The following is a 16380-nucleotide window of genomic DNA, read 5'->3' as shown; positions in this document are numbered from 1 at the left end:
CGTTTGCTCTATGAAAGACATTGACAAAGACGAAAACTAAGGACATTTAATCTATAATTTTATTTTATTTGAGTTAGTTTTGCCAAACACACATTACAGTTTTGGTTAGTTATCGTTTTTTTGTAATGCCTCGTTTTTATTTTTATTTCAGTTAAGGACGATGTTTTTTCCCACCTAGTTTTCGTTTTTTCGTTCGTTTTCGTTAACGATTATAACCTTGCTCACCTTCCCGACAACGTTAAGTCGTCTCACCTGACAACCGCGACAATCTCCTTCTAGTGCCGCTCATGCAGGCTCAGCTCAGGTGCCGGTCGCGTGCAGCGCTGCAGCCACTTAAACAGAGTTTGCCCTTCCCCTACTGACTTTCACTTTCGGACGGGTGCCCGAATATGGAAGTGAATGAGGCTTTGTGATTTTTTTTTTTTTTTTTTTTTATCTAGGCCTACGTGAAATTCTGCATCCTTTGTATTTTTTTTATTTATTTTTTTCCACCTCGGAAGGGCAACGTGAGTCGAAAAGGGCATATGGGCAGTTGCCCGGGCAACCTGAGCAACCCCCCTGTGCACGTCCCTGGTCCTTAATCCAATTCCATCATAATACAAATATGGTTTTCTGCCTCTTCATAGACCTGAGTCAGGGTAGAGCCATGTCAAATTTCTGGTAAATATTGTATGTGTTATAGCAGTAAAATTTAGTATGGTTAATTTTGAGGGTGACAAAACTTGAAATCAAGGTAGAATTAGATTTATATTTAGAATTATAAAATTTATGCAGTGTTAATTTTTTTTCCAAAATCAGATCTGGCCTCGTAGTGAACTCTCTTTACCTTATACAGATGAAAACTGAAGAAGTGTCTTGAAAAAATAACCGCCCAGTTAGACCTCACATCCTCTATCCATTCTAATGCCTATAAAATAGCTAATGTTTCAGCCGTGAAAACACAGAAAGACCATCATTTAATCTACTGCCATATCTCAGTCTGTAAGGTGAGAAATAAACATGACACAATTAGTCCAGTTGAGATCTGGATCCTTTGATTCATCTATATAAATTCGAACATTGTCTTACGGTAACAGATCAATCTCATAAATAAATAAAGAGTAATAGTTTAATTTACTATTTATTTACACATGAGCTATTTATTTGGGAGACTGATCTATGTTATCACTGTAAATCAATGTGCAACTCACTGAACTTCACTGTAAACAGTGCTTTATATAACACTCAAACAACCACTTACGAGCTGGACGATCTTCAACTTGAGCTTATTCTAGTAATTTAAAGTTAATTTATTTATTCTAACTTTTAATGGCTTTTTGCATATTTCAACCAATAATTCAGGAATTACTTTTAAATGCACCATCACATATTAACAGTGCATTTTCGCAGGGGTGAAAGATGGACTGATTACAGGCGTCCTCAGTGATCACCCCGGAGCGGTATCAGACCTTGTCCTGGATCAATATTTGTCCACCAATGAACCCTCATGTCAAATTTTTATTTTGACCTTCTGTTACATAATTGGTCACTAGTGCAAACTCTCATGTTAAGACTCTTTCAGACGGACGAAAGCTTGTTGACCATCTCCAGTGGAAGTCTGTCTGGTTTCTTCAGATTGCACTATGTGGCGTCTTCTAGCTGGGTTTGTGCTTCTGCTGAGTGCTGCAGGTAAAGAGAAAACAACAAGATAACAGGAGGAAAACACAAACGTGGATGATAGTTGATCTCCAGATCAATATGTCCTGTGATGTTTTAAACACTAAACGTGTTGTGCAAGTATGCAATGGTATATTTAGCTATGTGTTTTAATAGAAAAGTTGATAATTTGTGTGATTTCTTTCTCTGTTTCTTCCTCAGATGCCGCACCAGTTGGTGACAGAACAGTTCCTGATTTTGGAAAGAAGTATCATGTCAAAGGTACATTTCTGCCTAATTACACAGTACATCCCAGTACAGTACACTTGTTTTTCAGTATGTCACATGTGCCTCTTTTCTGTAGGTGAGCTGAATTTGCCTTATTCTGGTGATTCTGGGCTAAAGGAACCGTTTGAAGTTTGGTACGACCTCGAGGGGAACAGAAGTCGCATCGACTATCGTAATAGTCAGTGATCTTCTCATGATAAAGTCACATAGTGTTAAAATCTAAATATATTATGTATGTAGTTTCTCTTCATTGCTGTTCTCTATACAGGTACAGTGCGCACTTTTCTGATTGGAAATGACTTGGATTATGGCGTCATTTACAAGATCACACCAGTCAATACTGAGACCGAAGTTCAAGCTATTAAGTATTTTCAGCTTAAAGGAACAAAGGAGGATCCAATAAGTCCACAGGCGGCACTGCCTGATCTGCAGGACTTTGAAGTACGTACTCTTGTTTAAATATTTTCCAAAATGTCGTCTTGTGCTGTGTAAAAGAAAGTCATACAGGTTTAGAAAGATACGAATGACATTAAATCCCATAGATTCAATTAATTGCAATGCAAACCAAATTAACACAGAGTCTGAAATGTTTATGTAATTTTTATTTTTGTCCAGTTTGAGAAGATGGAGGATTACGCAGGCGTTCAGTGTGAGGTCTGGAAGAAGGTCACACAGGCTGGTCATAAGAAGAACACATATCGTCTGTGGGTCAAACGTCCAGAGGGAAGTGATTCCCCAGCCGTCCCGTACCACTTTGAGATGGAGGGCTTCAACACTCTTTTGGAGTCCCACAATGACAAATACATGATTGACTACAGTGACTTCAGCTCACAAACTGAATCGGACATTTTCACACCCCCTGGAGGTAACTGGAGAACACACATTCAGTGACACGCCTCTTTTACACTTACAGACCATCTGATCAAAAGCTCACTGAGGTATTATGTGTTTAATTAGGAATGACCTATGAGGAGTTTCCGGATCCTCCTGAGGAGCATCAAATATTGGCCAATCCCCTTCAAGACTATGTCAGCACCTCCCCTGTTAGCCACGCCCACCGATTGTTCGGCTCCTTTAAGGAGAAGTTTAATCGTCTGTATAAAAATGAGAAGGAGCACGAGGAGCGCGAGAACAACTTTGTACATGGTTTTCGGTGAGGAAAAACAACAAACATTACAATGTTGAAGTAGTAAGTCTGTGAAAAAATCTGATGCTTTTTTGTTTAACATCCTCTTTCTCCTCAGGTATGTGCACTCTACAAACAGAGCCGGTCTTACATACAGCCTCGGTATCAACCAGTTCGCTGATTGGTCAGAGGCAGAGCTGGCCAGGAGGAGAGGTTTAATAATTCCAGAACGGAAAAAGACTGTTACAGAATAGTCCTCACACATTTATTTGAGTCTGTTGCCAATGTATGATACAGTTTAATAAACTTTGTCTGATTGTGTCTTTTGATAGAGTTTGTGACTACTAGACTGTCCTCTGATGAGATTAGTGTAATTTAATCTTTTTCTAAATCATTTTTTGAATAATTACATGTGGTTAAATTGAGTATCTGCATCTTCAAACTATTGTTTTAAAACCAGTGTTTACTTTTGTTGAAATTGCTTTTTGCATGCATGCTGGTGGGTGTATAAACACACACAAAGATGAAGATGAAGGCAAATAGGTAGCCTGATATTTAATAAATCCAACAGGTAATCCAAATGAACAGAGCAACATACATCACATCTAAAACAGACGACAACACCAGACTGAATCAGATCTGAACATATATAAAGGTGATGATGATTGATTTATCATTAGTGTCATAACAACAAATGAGTGATTAAGGCAGACGATGATGAAACACAAAGAGTCCAAACAAATGTGACTGGGACAGTTTCAAGCGTTTCTGCAAAGTTGCTTCCTATCTCTCATTTCACTACAGAAAGTTTCATTTTGAACTTACCTCTGATTTTTAATGATTTGTTTAGTTTAAGATGTCTCTAATTATTATCTTTTTCTGCCTCTAAATTGGACCTTAATGCAGTTCTGCCTATTCCACTTTAATACAAATCACCTTATCAGCCTCTTCATAGACCTTAGTCAGGGAGCCATGTAAAATTTCTGTCAGGAGTAAAAACGAGGCTTAATATCCCACCATGCCCTTAAAATCCCAGCATGTGCCCATACCCACAAAAACTGAACATCATACTTAGAATTATAAAGTTTATGTAGGCTAGTATTCATATTTTTCTAAAATAAGATTTGTCCTTGCAGTGAACTCTCTTTACCTTATACAGATGAAAACTGAAGAAGAGTCTGAGCAAATAACCATCCAGTTAGGCCTCACATCCTCTATCCATTCTAATGCCTGTAAAATAGCTGATGTTTCAGCTGTGAAAACACAGAAAGATTTAATCTACTGCCATATCTCTGTCTAATCTGGATCCTTTGATCCATCTATATACATTTGAATGTGTTTAAACATTGTTTTACAGTGATAAGTTGTCATAAATAGCTAAATGGTATATAAATAGTTTATTTTACTATTATATATATCAGCTATATATTTAGGAGATTGATCTATATTATCACTGTAAATCAATGTTCATCTCACTGAACTTCAGCCCATTGTAAACAGTGCTTTATATAACGGTCACCCTGATTTTGCCAAGACATGTTCCTGGAATCAGCATCTTTGTTGATCTTGGAACAACATTCCAATCAACCTATCAGATTTGTGGGACAAGTTTACCGTTTATGACAAGTTTAGGTTTGCAGCCAGGGTTAGGTGCTTCTACATCAGTGTTATTCACCTTTCCCCTCTGATTTTAAGGATAAGTTCAAAATTACAGTTTCAGTGCAGCTTCAAAGGGCTTTAAATGATACCAGACAAGGAATAAGAGTCTTATCTAGAGAAACGTTCGGTCATTTTCGAAAAAAAATGTAAATGTATATGCTTTATATAAACAAATGTTCGCCTTCTAAGTGCTTCCACCAAAACCGCATTTACGTATTCTTCAAAAAGCTTATGCTGTATGTCCTACACCTTCCCTATTCAATTTGAGCTTATTCATGTAATTTAAAGTTTAATTCAGAAATTACTTTTAGTGAAATCAAGGACAACGATCACCCCCGCAGTCTCTATTGAGGGTTATCAAACATAGTCCTTGTCCCGGTTCAGTAAATATTTGTCCACCCCCGGTGAATCCTCATGTCATATGACGTTAATTCAGTCCCTCCGCCATGTGTTTTTATTGCGACCTTCTGTTACGTGTTTGGTCACTGGCGTGAACACTCAGACTCTTTCAGACGGACGAAAGCTTGTTGTCCATCTCCAGTGGAAGTCTGTCTGGTTTCTTCAGATTGCACTATGTGGCGTCTTCTAGCTGGATTTGTGCTTCTGCTGTGTGCTGCAGGTAAAGAGAAAATAACAAAACAACAGGAGGAAAACACAAACGTGGATAATCGTTGATCTCCAGATCAACATTTCCTGTGATTTTTTTTAAAGTATGCAATGGTATATTTAGCTATGTGTTTTAATAGGCAAGTTGATATAATGAATTGTGATCTCTCTCTGTTTCTTCCTCAGATGCCGCACCAGTTGGTGACAGAACAGTTCCTGATTTTGGAAAGAAGTATCATGTCAAAGGTACATTTCTGCCTAATTACACAGAACATCCCAGTACAGTACACTTGTTTTTCAGTATGTTACATGTGCCTCTTTTCTGTAGGTGAGCTGAATTTGCCTCATTCTGGTGATTCTGGGATAAAGGAACTGTTTGAAGTTTGGTACGACCTCGAGAGGAACAGAAGTCGCATCGACTATCATAATGGTCAGTGATCTTCTCATGATAAAGTCACATAGTGTTAAAATCTAAATTGATTATTATACAGTTTCTCTTCATTGCTGCTCTCTATACAGGTACAGTGCACACTTATCTGATTGGAAATGGCTTGGATTATGGCGTCATTTACCAGATCACACCAGTCACCACTGACATCGAAGTTCAAGCTATTAAATGTTTCGAGGTTAAAGGAACAAAGGAGGATCCAATACGTCCACAGGCGGCACTGCCTGATCTGCAGGGCTTTGAAGTATGTACTCTGGATATTTTGAAAAATGTCTCAGTGTTGTTGTTTTTTTTTTGTCCATATGATAAAAGTCAGTGGGGTTCAGTGTTGTTTTGGACTCGACTGACTTTTAATTGTATAGACAAAAACAGTTGAAACTTTATCCAAAATGTCGTCTTGTGCTGTTTAGAAGAAAGTCATACAGGATTAGAAAGATACGAATGACATTAAATCCCATAGATTCAATTAACTGTAATGCAAACCAAATTAACAGAGTCTGAAATGTTTATGTAATTTTTATTTTCGTCCAGTTTGAGAAGATGGAGGATTACGCAGGCGTTCAGTGTGAGGTCTGGAAGAAGGTCACACAGGCTGGTCATAAGAAGAACACATATCGTCTGTGGGTCAAACGTCCAGAGGGAAGTGATTCCCCAGCCGTCCCGTACCACTTTGAGATGGAGGGCTTCAACACTCTTTTGGGGTCCCACAAAGATAAATACATGATTGACTACAGTGATTTCAGTTCTGCTGAATCGGACATTTTCACACCCCCTCCAGGTAACTGGAGAACACACATTCAGTGACGCGCCTCTTTTACACTTACAGACCATCTGATCAAATGCTCACTGAGGTATTATGTGTTTAATTAGGAATGACCTGTGAGGAGTTTCCAGATCCTCCTGAGGAGCATCAAATATTGGCCAATCCCCTTCAAGACTATGTCAGCACCTCCCCTGTTAGCCACGCCCACCGATTGTTCGGCTCATTTAAGGAGAAGTTTGAGCGTCAGTATGAAAGTGACAAAGAGCACGAGGAGCGCGAGAACTACTTCATACATACTCTTCGGTGAGGAAAAACAACAAACATTACATTGCAGAAGGAGTAAGTCTATGAATCTGTCTGATTTTAGATACATATATGCTTTATTGTTTAACATCCTCTTTCTCCTCAGGCATGTGCACTCTACAAACAGAGCCGGTCTTACATTCAGACTCGGTATCAATGACTTCGCTGATAAATCAGCCGCAGAGATGGCCAGGAGGAGAGGTTTAATAATTCCAGATCTGATAAAGGAAGATACAAAATAATTCTCACACATTTCTTTGAGTCTGTTGCCAACGTTTATGTTACAGTTTGATAAACTAAAGGGGAAATCTAAAGGTGAAAAAAATGAGAATTCACTGTTGAAACAAGTAGCTCAGCTCACTTATACTGTCCTCTGATGAGATTAGTGTAATTAACTCTTTTTCTAAATCATTTTTTGAATAATTACATTTGGTTAAATTGAGTATCTGCATCTTCAAGCTATTTTGGCAACATGTATCATTTTCAGTTTATGGTTTGTAGCTGATCTGTTTATAAAGTGATCATGGTGACATTGTTTATCAAACCCCGGATGTATTGACAAGCTAATGATTAAAATACTGATTAAAACCATATGTTTTGTCTTTGATTAAATGTACACAACATCAGTAGACGAAAAATGACTGTCACATCAATAAGTTCTAATTTTGCAAAACCTCTTTCTATTCAAAAATGTGTTTTAAAACCAGTGTTCACTATTAAAAGGGCTGATTTAAAAAAAAATAAAATAAATAAAATGAACAATCTGTATAATTGCAATATATAATTTTAAAAAAAGTATTACATTTATATGCTAATTTATTTAAGTTGGTCTACATTTTGTTCAGTGGCAGTAGCTCATCTGCAAAAGTTACTTTCCATCTCTCATTTCACTTCAAACTCATTTTCACATTTATTTCTGATTTTCAATGATTCGTTTAGTCAAAACTTTTTTAGCAGTTGGCTGTACTGAAAAAGATATCTGCTTATAATCTTTTTCTGCCTCTAAATTGGTCCGTAATCCAATTCCATCATAATACAAATATGGTTTTCTGCCTCTTCATAGAGCTTAGTCAGGGTAGAGCCATGTCAAATTTCTGACAGGAATGAAAACGAGGCTTAAGTATGACAAACAAATATGAAATTGAAAAGAATGGGGAGACCACAAAGCACAACTGTTTGCTTGACAATAATAACCTTTGTATTTTATAAAACAAAATGAGACAAAATAACATTAGTTTTATGAATTACCCAGTCTGTGACTGATGGCTTTAGTTGAACTTGTGACAGAAATACTTTTGTTAATCTACAAATTTACATTGACAGACTAAAATTTTTAAAATCAGTCTAAAAAATTAAATAACAAATAAAATCTAAGTTCATATTTAAAAAATATTTAGCCTACCTTTGTGTGATCCTGGGGTAGAACATTTTCCATTTTTTGGATTTCAATAAAAGGCAGTCTGAAGAAAAGCTCCTGTACATTTACAGACACAACTCTTTGGACCTGTTTGTGCTTGACCAATAAATTCACTTTATTATATTGTCTTGTCAGCCGGTGGAGCTTCCGGGTGGGACTGCTGCCTCCCCTTCTGGGGGACCCAGCGTCTCATTCGGGGCTCCGGAGTCGATCGCTGCATCTCAAGGTGGGTTTGAATCCTCGGGAGATGAAGATTCGGCTGCGGTGCCTCCCTCTGGGAGAGCAGCGTTGTCCGAGTCAGATCCCGAGCTGACGGCCATGCTTGCCCAGGCAGCTGAGAGCATTGGGTTGGAGTGGAATCCTCCACCCCATCCTGAACACAGACTCAGAACCCCTGGACATGTCCGATCGGATCTGTGCTGTCCTTTCTTCAAGAAAGGTTGGATCGAAGTCTCCTTCCACCCTTAAGGTCTATGTGGCCGCTATTGCCGCCCATCATGACCTTGTTGAAGGTAGGTCTTTGGGGAAGCACGACCTGGTCGTTAGGTTCCTGAGGGGGGCGAGGAGACTTTTTCCTCCCCGCCCTTCACAGATTCCCTCTTGGGACCTCTCTTTAGTGTTATCTGCATTTCAGAGAGCTCCCTTTGAACCTTTGCTTTCAGTTGAGCTAAAGTTTCTATCTTTGAAGACTGCGCTCCTGATAGCTTTGGCTTCTATTAAGAGGGTTGGGGACCTACAGGCTTTCTCTGTTGACGAAGCATGCCTAGAATTCGGGCCGGATGACTCTCACGTTTTCTTGAGACCCCGGCTCGGTCATGTGCCCAAAGTTCCCACCACTCCGTTCAGGGATCAGGTGGTGAACTTGCAAGTGCTGCCCCTGGAGGAGGCAGACCCAGCCCTGGCACTGCTCTGTCCAGTATGTGCGCTCTGCACTTACATAGACAGAACTCAGTGCTTCAGGACTTCAGACCAGCTCTTTGTCTGTTATGGAGGTCAGAAGGGGAAGGCTTTCTCCAAGCAGAGGCTAGCCCACTGGTTAGTAGATGCTATTGTCTTAGCCTACCAGGCTCAAGATCTGCCATGCCCCCTGAGAGTGAGAGCTCACTCAACCAGGAGTGTTGCCTCCTCTTGGGCGTTGGCGCGTGGCGCCTCACTGACAGATATTTGTAGAGCTGCGGGCTGGGCGACACCTAACACATTTGCGAGATTTTATAATCTCCATGTAGAGCCGCTATCCTCTCGTATACTCGCCCCTTCGGGCCAGTAGCGGGATCTGCTCGCCGTGCGCTCTCTCTCAGTAAGTTCCTTATCAGAACCCTGGGTTCCTCCAGCACTGTCGATGTCTACATTTGCGTGCTTGCCTCTTCGGTCAGCCCTTATGTTAGACTAGGTGCTTCCATGTGTTGTGATTCCCTGCGGGTAATCCCACGTGTGTATTCCACTTTAAGCCTCCTTTGGAGCATGTGTCTTCCCCTAGCAAGCCACTTGCTATTCTGACGTGTAATTCCACCCTGCAGGTTGGTTACCTCAGTTATCACCGCTGTGCGGACATTCTGTAAGTCCTCCACGAGTAGGCAGCCTGTTAGCATACTCCCTGGTATGCTACCCAGTGTGCTCTGTGCATATGGTCCTTCTATTGTGCTCTCACGGCAAGGTACTGTTCTCACACTGTTCACTGGAAGACAGCGATTGTGGCGTTTTAGTAGGGACCCCATTTCGTCAGTCTCTGACGTAACGTCAAAGTGACCGACTGAAAGGGAACGTCTAGGTTACGTATGTAACCCTCGTTCCCTGAAGCAGGGAACGGAGACCTTACGTCCCCTTGCCACAATTGCTGTTCCGAAGACTTGAATGCGAGTTGCTCACGCTGCTCCTTATATACCCACACTGTGGGGCAGAGCTTGTGCATGCAAATTCCGCAGACCAAGATACTCTTCGTATCATTGGCTCGTTTTGTTAACACTCGAAGGTGATTCCATTCAAGAGTTCACACTTACAAATAAGTCAGGTAAATTAATTGGTAAACGTATTTGGTGTGCTGTCCGGGGAGAGGGCTCCAAGCTCGGTAATCGGCCCAAACACAGAGTACCCCCCCCCCCCCCCTTTAGGTTATATGAAGTAACCCCGAGAGTGTGAGGAGACGGGGTGGTGGAGGGATTCTGGAAACTGTCGAGGATCCTTGGGTGAGTTTGACTGTGATTATATATGGGCCTGAACTCATGCCGATTGGGTAGATATGTTGATTACAGATTGTTGACAGATGGTTGAGATGACGTAATGAGATTGTGTAGCTTATTTGACTTGTTCCTCCCGAACTACGTTAATAAAACGTAACGTAATAAAATTTGCTGTTGAAGACTAGCTGGTGAAGTGGATTTATTTGTTGTATAGTAAATGAAAGTTATCGTGAGCATTGTAATGTTTAAAGCAGATGTCTTAACAAAGGTCAGTAGACCCAGTGGATTTTAAAACGAGCAGTTCATTCATAAATATGTAAGATCGCTGTGGAAATACAAACCGGAAGTCAATAGACAACGAGCGCAGCGCTGAAAAGAGTCTTAGATGAGAAATAAACATGACACAACTAGTCCAGCTGAGATCTAGATCCTTTGATTCATCTATATAAATTTGAACATTGTTTTAAAGTAATAACATAGATCAATCTTAGCTAAAAGAGTATATAAATAGTTTAATTTACTAATTATATATTTAGGAGATTGATCTGTGTTATCACTGTCAATGTCCAACACACTGAACTTTAGCCCATTGTAAACAGTGCTTTATATAACACTCAACAACCACTTACGAGCTGGCCAATCTTCAACTTGAGCTTATTCATGTTTTTAAAGTTAATTTATTTCTTCTAAGCTCTAATGGCTTTTTGCATATTTCAATCAGTAATTCAGGAATTACTTTTAAATGCACCATCACATATTCACAATGCATTTTTCCCAGGGGTGAAAGATGGACTGATTACAGGCGTCCTCAGTGATCACCCTGGAGCGGTATCAAACACAGACCTTGTCCCGGTTCAATACATATTTGTCCACCAATGACCCTCATGTCATATGACATTAATTCAGTCCCTCCTTTGTGTGTTTTTATTGCAACCTTCTACATGTTTGGTCAGTGGCGTGAACACTCACATTTTTCAGACGGACAAAAGTTTGTTGTCCATCTCCAGTGGAAGTCTGTCTGGTTTCTTCAGATTGCACTATGTGGCGTCTTCTAGCTGGGTTTGTGCTTCTGCTGAGTGCTGCAGGTAAAGAGAAAACAACATGACAACAGAAGGAAAACACAAAAGTGTATGATAGTTGATCTTGTGATTTAATGTCTGCGAAACATTTCCTGTGATGTTTTTAACATTAAAAGAGTTGAACAAGTATGCAATAGTATATTTGGCTATGTGTGTAAATCGACAAGTTGATACAGTTTGTGTGATCTCGTTTCTTCCTCAGATGCCACACCAGTTGGTGACAGAACAGTTCCTGATTTTGGAAAGATGTATCATGTCAAAGGTACATTTCTGCCTAATTACACAGTACATCCCAGTACAGTACACTTCTTTTTCAGTATGTCACATGTGTCTCTTTTCTGTAGGTGAGCTGAATTTGCCTTATTCTGATGATTCTGGGCTAAAGGAACCGTTTGAAGTTTGGTACGACCTCGAGGGGAACAGAAGTCGCATCGACTATCGTAATAGTCAGTGATCTTCTCATGATAAAGTCACATAGTGTTAAAATCTAAATAGATTATGTATGTAGTTTCTCTTCATTGCTGCTCTCTATACAGGTACAGTGCGCACTTTTCTGATTGGAAATGACTTGGATTATGGCGTCATTTACCAGATCACACCAGTGCCAGTTAAAGCAATTAAATATTTTCAGCTTAAAGGAACAAAGGAGGATCCAATACGTCCACAGGCGGCACTGCCTGATCTGCAGGGCTTTGAAGTATGTACTCTGGAACACAAAAGATATTTTGAAAAATGTCTCAGTGTTGTGTTTTTGTCCATGAGATGAAAGTCAGTGGGGTTCAGTGTTGTTTTGGACTCCAGTGACTTTCATTGTATAGACAAAAACTGTTGAAACTTTATCCAAAATGTTGTCTTGTGCTGTATAGAAGAAAGTCATACAGGTTTAGAAAGATACGAATGACATTAAATCCCATAGATTCAATTAATGCAAACCAAATCAAAGAGTCTGAAATTTTTATGGATTTTTTTTTTGTGTGTGTGTTTTTTGTGTTGTTTTTTTTGTCCAGTTTGAGAAGATGGAGGATTACGCAGGCGTTCAGTGTGAGGTCTGGAAGAAGGTCACACAGGCTGGTCATAAGAAGAACACATATCGTCTGTGGGTCAAACGTCCAGAGGGAAGTGATTCCCCAGCCGTCCCGTACCACTTTGAGATGGAGGGCTTCAACACTCTTTTGGGGTCCCACAAAGATAAATACATGATTGACTACAGTGATTTCAGCTCACAAACTGAATCGGACATTTTCACACCCCCTGGAGGTAACTGGAGAACACACATTCAGTGACACGCCTCTTTTACACTTACAGACCATCTGATCAAAAGCTCACTGAGGTATTATGTGTTTAATTAGGAATGACCTATGAGGAGTTTCCGGATCCTCCTGAGGAGCATCAAATATTGGCCAATCCCCTTCAAGACTATGTCAGCACCTCCCCTGTTAGCCACGCCCACCGATTGTTTGGCTCCTTTAAGGAGAAGTTTAATCGTCAGTATGAAAGTGAGAAGGAGCACGAGGAGCGCGAGAACAACTTTCTACATACTCTTCGGTGAGAAAAAAACAACAAACATTACAATGTTGAAGGAGTAAGTCTGTGAATCTGTCTAATTTTAGATACATATGCTTTATTGTTTAACATATTGTTATTCTTTCTCCTCAGGTTTGTGCACTCTATGAACAGAGCCGGTCTGACATTCATCCTCGGTATCAATGACTTCTCTGATTGGTCAAAGGCAGAGAAGGCCAGGATGACAGGAGGTTTAATAATTCCAGATCAGATAAAGGAAGATACAAAATAGTCCTCACACATTTATTTGAGTCTGTTGCCAATGTATAATACAGTTGATAAACTTTGTCTGATAGAGTTTGTCATTAAAATCTAAAGGTGAAATAATTAAGAATTCACTATTTTATCAAGTGACTAGACTTTTCTCTGATGAGATTAGTGTAATTTAATCTTTTTCTAAATAATTTTTTGAATAATTACATTTGGTTAAATTGAGTATCTGTATCTTCAAGCTATTTTGGCAACATGTGTCATTTTCAGTTTATGGTTTGTTGCTGGTCTGTTTATAAAGTGATCATGGTGACATTGTTTATCGAACCAGAAGTATTGAAATGCTAAATGATTAAAATACTCATTAAAACCATGTGTTTTGTCTTTGATTAAATGTTCATAACATCAAAAATTACTATCACATCAATAAGTTTTGATATTGTGTAATGTTTTGTGTCAGACTATTGTTCTAAAACCAGTATTTACTTTTGCTTAAATTGCTTAATTTTTTTGCTTAAATGTTTCTGTCATGCTGGTGGTTGTATAAACACATACGTGAGCCAACCCCGCAGTCTGCTTTCGTTGCCACTAGTTCGTCGGCATCAGCTTGGTGTTTTCTGGGCTTTAGATGTCTCTAATTATTATCTTTTTTCTGCCTCTAAATTGGTCCTTAATTCAGTTCTGTATAATTCCATCATCATACAAATATCCTTATCTGCCTTTTCATAGACCTTAGTCAGGGAGCCATGTAAAATTTCTGTCAGGAATGAAAACGAGGGTTCATATTTCATGCCCTTAAAATCTCAGCATGTGCCCATACCCACAAAAAATTAACATCATACTTAGAATTATAAAGTTTACATAGTATTAATATTTTTCTAAAATCTGGCCTTTCAGTGTACTTTCTTTTCCTTATACAGATTAAAATTGGAGAAGAGTGAACAAATAACTAGTCCTTATATCTCTACCCATTCTTCTAATGCCTATAAAATTGTCTTCCCAGTGGCACAACGAGATGAGTGACAGGTACATGACCCGGAGATTGTGGGTTTGTGTCCAGTGTTGTACAACTTTTGAGGCAGTCGTGGCCTAATGGTTAGAGTGTCCCGAAGGGGTAACCGGAAGGATGTGGGTTCAGTTACCAATAACCGCAGGAAATGACTGAGGTGAGCTTGAGCGAGGCACCGAACCCCCAATCGCTCCCTGGGTGCCACAGCAAAATAGCTTCAGATTGCACTATGTGGCATCTTCTGGCTTTTTCTTTTTTCGTCCAGTTTGAGAAGATGGAGGATTACGCAGGCGTTCAGTGTGAGGTCTGGAAGAAGGTCACACAGGCTAGTCATAAGAAGAACACATATCGTCAGTGGGTCAAACTTCCAGAGGGAAGTGATTCCCCAGCCGTCCCGTACCACTTTGAGATGGAGGGCTTCAACACTCTTTTGGAGTCCCACAATGACAAATACATGATTGACTACAGTGACTTCAGCTCACAAACTGAATCAGACATTTTCACACCCCCTGGAGGTAACTGGAGAACACACATTCAGTGACGCCTCTTTTACACTTACAGACCATCTGATCAAAAGCTCACTGAGGTATTATGTGTTTAATTAGGAATGACCTATGAGGAGTTTCCGGATCCTCCTGAGGAGCATCAAATATTGGCCAATCCCCTTCAAGACTATGTCAGCACCTCCCCTGTTAGCCACGCCCACCGATTGTTCGGCCCCTTTAAGGAGAAGTTTGAGCGTCAGTATGAAAGTGAGAAGGAGCACGAGGAGCGCGAGAACAACTTCATACATACTCTTCGGTGAGAAAAAAAAACATAGTAGATATTTAGTTATGTATAATATGACTGTGAAAATACACTACAATTATATTATAGACATTATCTATTTAATAAACAATACAGTATGAGAATCTATGCTATATTGTAAATATAGTCATGGCTAAAGAACTTTGGAAATGACAACTTCAAAACAAAGCAGAAGTCGCTGGCAAATAAACACACAAGTGATAAATAGTAATCCCACATGTATGCCTTTCTGCAGGTCAATTATATTAATTAATATTCATAAATTAAGCTGATTTAGCACTGTTTGTGTGCTGATTCAATCCATTTTTTAATCAAATTTATAGTGACTGGAATTTCTGGAAAGCCTACTTTAAACAGTATCATATATGTGTATCTATGCAGCTAGCATTTTAAAACAGTCATACTTGATAAGGCTTTTGTTACAGCCTATTTTAACTGTAAAAATGTGATTTGAAGTCCTTTGATTTCCAGAAAGGCTTTCTTGGTTACAGTAAACAGTCTAGAAAAAATGTAAAACTGTACAGTTACAAAATGGAAAGGTGGCAAGCAGTCTGTGAACTTGTCTGATTTAATATATGCTTTTGTTTTTATATCCTCTTTCTCCTCAGGTATGTGCACTCTATAAACAGAGCCGGTCTTACATACAGCGCCGGTATCAATCACTTCTCCGACTGGTCAAAGGAAGAGAGGAAGAAGTACTGTTAAAATTGATTAGTTGATAACATAAACTGGGACTTTGAAAAATTAAGTAAATAAACACCTCTCTTAATTAGAAAAAAATAGTGTGAAATTACATTTGAACAACTAAGTTTGAAGTTGCACTAACTTGTGTGCATTGTGTCTCTACTAGTTGAGTTTACTTAAAATTAAGTTGTAGTTACCTAATAAGACTGAGTTCAGACAAACAATATGCTGTACAAATTAATTTCCTTTTGTTTCTCACTGTTTACTTGAATTTACTTGATAATGCTATTCTAAAAAAAAAAAAAAAAAAAAGATGTATAGTTAGTAGTTAGTGAAATGCACACAAGTCCATAAAAAACACAAGGGGCATTTGGGTAACTTCCCAAGCCATCAACAACAATTAAGAAGCACTTTTGCGATGAAAGATGCTTTGAGGTGTAAATGTGTTGGTCATAGATTTGGATTGTCTTCACGAATGACTGTCAGTATTCCCACAGCCATTTGAGTGAAGTCCTTGCAAGTCACAGTTTTGCAAGTAAAAAGCAAAAAGCATGTGCTTCCATTCACAACTGATGAGCATTTGCTCAGGATGTGATCACAACAACG

General features: G+C 39.3%; 4 protein-coding genes across 5 annotated transcripts; all 4 read left to right on the top strand.

The window, feature by feature from the left end:
* Positions 1 to 1508: 1508 nt before the first annotated feature.
* LOC125275024 (counting factor associated protein D-like) lies at positions 1509 to 3370 on the top strand. Its single transcript, XM_048201637.1, has 7 exons — positions 1509 to 1668; positions 1858 to 1917; positions 2000 to 2101; positions 2192 to 2364; positions 2539 to 2788; positions 2881 to 3076; positions 3168 to 3370. The coding sequence occupies exons 1-7, from the start codon at positions 1623 to 1625 to the stop codon at positions 3301 to 3303; spliced, it is 963 nt and encodes a 320-aa protein (XP_048057594.1). The 5' UTR covers positions 1509 to 1622; the 3' UTR covers positions 3304 to 3370.
* A 1799-nt stretch (positions 3371 to 5169) lies between these two features.
* LOC125275021 (counting factor associated protein D-like) lies at positions 5170 to 7419 on the top strand. Its single transcript, XM_048201634.1, has 7 exons — positions 5170 to 5327; positions 5501 to 5560; positions 5643 to 5744; positions 5834 to 6006; positions 6294 to 6540; positions 6633 to 6828; positions 6935 to 7419. The coding sequence occupies exons 1-7, from the start codon at positions 5282 to 5284 to the stop codon at positions 7068 to 7070; spliced, it is 960 nt and encodes a 319-aa protein (XP_048057591.1). The 5' UTR covers positions 5170 to 5281; the 3' UTR covers positions 7071 to 7419.
* Positions 7420 to 11378: 3959 nt separating this feature from the next.
* On the top strand, positions 11379 to 13647 carry LOC125275026 (counting factor associated protein D-like). 2 transcript variants are annotated; one of them, XM_048201639.1, is made up of 7 exons: positions 11379 to 11507; positions 11704 to 11763; positions 11846 to 11947; positions 12038 to 12198; positions 12509 to 12758; positions 12851 to 13046; positions 13158 to 13647. In XM_048201639.1, the coding sequence occupies exons 1-7, from the start codon at positions 11462 to 11464 to the stop codon at positions 13294 to 13296; spliced, it is 954 nt and encodes a 317-aa protein (XP_048057596.1). In that variant the 5' UTR covers positions 11379 to 11461; the 3' UTR covers positions 13297 to 13647. The 2 variants fall into 2 exon arrangements, with proteins under 2 accessions (XP_048057596.1, XP_048057597.1); XM_048201640.1 differs by having other exon boundaries at positions 11399 to 11507; positions 11716 to 11763.
* Positions 13648 to 14497: 850 nt separating this feature from the next.
* Positions 14498 to 15810, top strand: LOC125275032 (counting factor associated protein D-like). The gene is made up of 3 exons (XM_048201644.1): positions 14498 to 14798; positions 14889 to 15084; positions 15699 to 15810. Exons 1-3 carry the CDS (start codon positions 14513 to 14515, stop codon positions 15793 to 15795), a joined length of 579 nt encoding a protein of 192 aa, XP_048057601.1. The 5' UTR covers positions 14498 to 14512; the 3' UTR covers positions 15796 to 15810.
* The last annotated feature ends 570 nt before the right edge of the window (positions 15811 to 16380 follow it).

This window comes from Megalobrama amblycephala, linkage group LG9 (genome assembly GCF_018812025.1).
Source record: "Megalobrama amblycephala isolate DHTTF-2021 linkage group LG9, ASM1881202v1, whole genome shotgun sequence".
NCBI classification, from domain to species: Eukaryota; Metazoa; Chordata; class Actinopteri; order Cypriniformes; family Xenocyprididae; genus Megalobrama; species Megalobrama amblycephala.
Note: the sequence above shows the minus strand (reverse complement) of the source record. Positions and strands in the feature narration are given on the sequence as shown.

Bases quoted from the DNA above. Each gene is read 5' to 3' on its own strand.
- LOC125275026 (XM_048201639.1), top strand. From the start codon at position 11,462: ATGTGGCGTCTTCTAGCTGGGTTTGTGCTTCTGCTGAGTGCTGCAG. The intron at 11,508-11,703 runs GTAAAGAGAAAA...TTTCTTCCTCAG, and splicing joins GCTTCTGCTGAGTGCTGCAG to ATGCCACACCAGTTGGTGAC. The intron at 12,199-12,508 runs GTATGTACTCTG...TTTTTTGTCCAG, and splicing joins CTGATCTGCAGGGCTTTGAA to TTTGAGAAGATGGAGGATTA.
- LOC125275032 (XM_048201644.1), top strand. From the start codon at position 14,513: ATGTGGCATCTTCTGGCTTTTTCTTTTTTCGTCCAGTTTGAGAAGATG. The intron at 14,799-14,888 runs GTAACTGGAGAA...GTGTTTAATTAG, and splicing joins CATTTTCACACCCCCTGGAG to GAATGACCTATGAGGAGTTT. The intron at 15,085-15,698 runs GTGAGAAAAAAA...CTTTCTCCTCAG, and splicing joins AACTTCATACATACTCTTCG to GTATGTGCACTCTATAAACA.
- LOC125275024 (XM_048201637.1), top strand. From the start codon at position 1,623: ATGTGGCGTCTTCTAGCTGGGTTTGTGCTTCTGCTGAGTGCTGCAG. The intron at 1,918-1,999 runs GTACATTTCTGC...TCTTTTCTGTAG, and splicing joins AAAGAAGTATCATGTCAAAG to GTGAGCTGAATTTGCCTTAT. The intron at 3,077-3,167 runs GTGAGGAAAAAC...CTTTCTCCTCAG, and splicing joins AACTTTGTACATGGTTTTCG to GTATGTGCACTCTACAAACA.
- LOC125275021 (XM_048201634.1), top strand. From the start codon at position 5,282: ATGTGGCGTCTTCTAGCTGGATTTGTGCTTCTGCTGTGTGCTGCAG. The intron at 5,328-5,500 runs GTAAAGAGAAAA...TTTCTTCCTCAG, and splicing joins GCTTCTGCTGTGTGCTGCAG to ATGCCGCACCAGTTGGTGAC. The intron at 6,007-6,293 runs GTATGTACTCTG...ATTTTCGTCCAG, and splicing joins CTGATCTGCAGGGCTTTGAA to TTTGAGAAGATGGAGGATTA.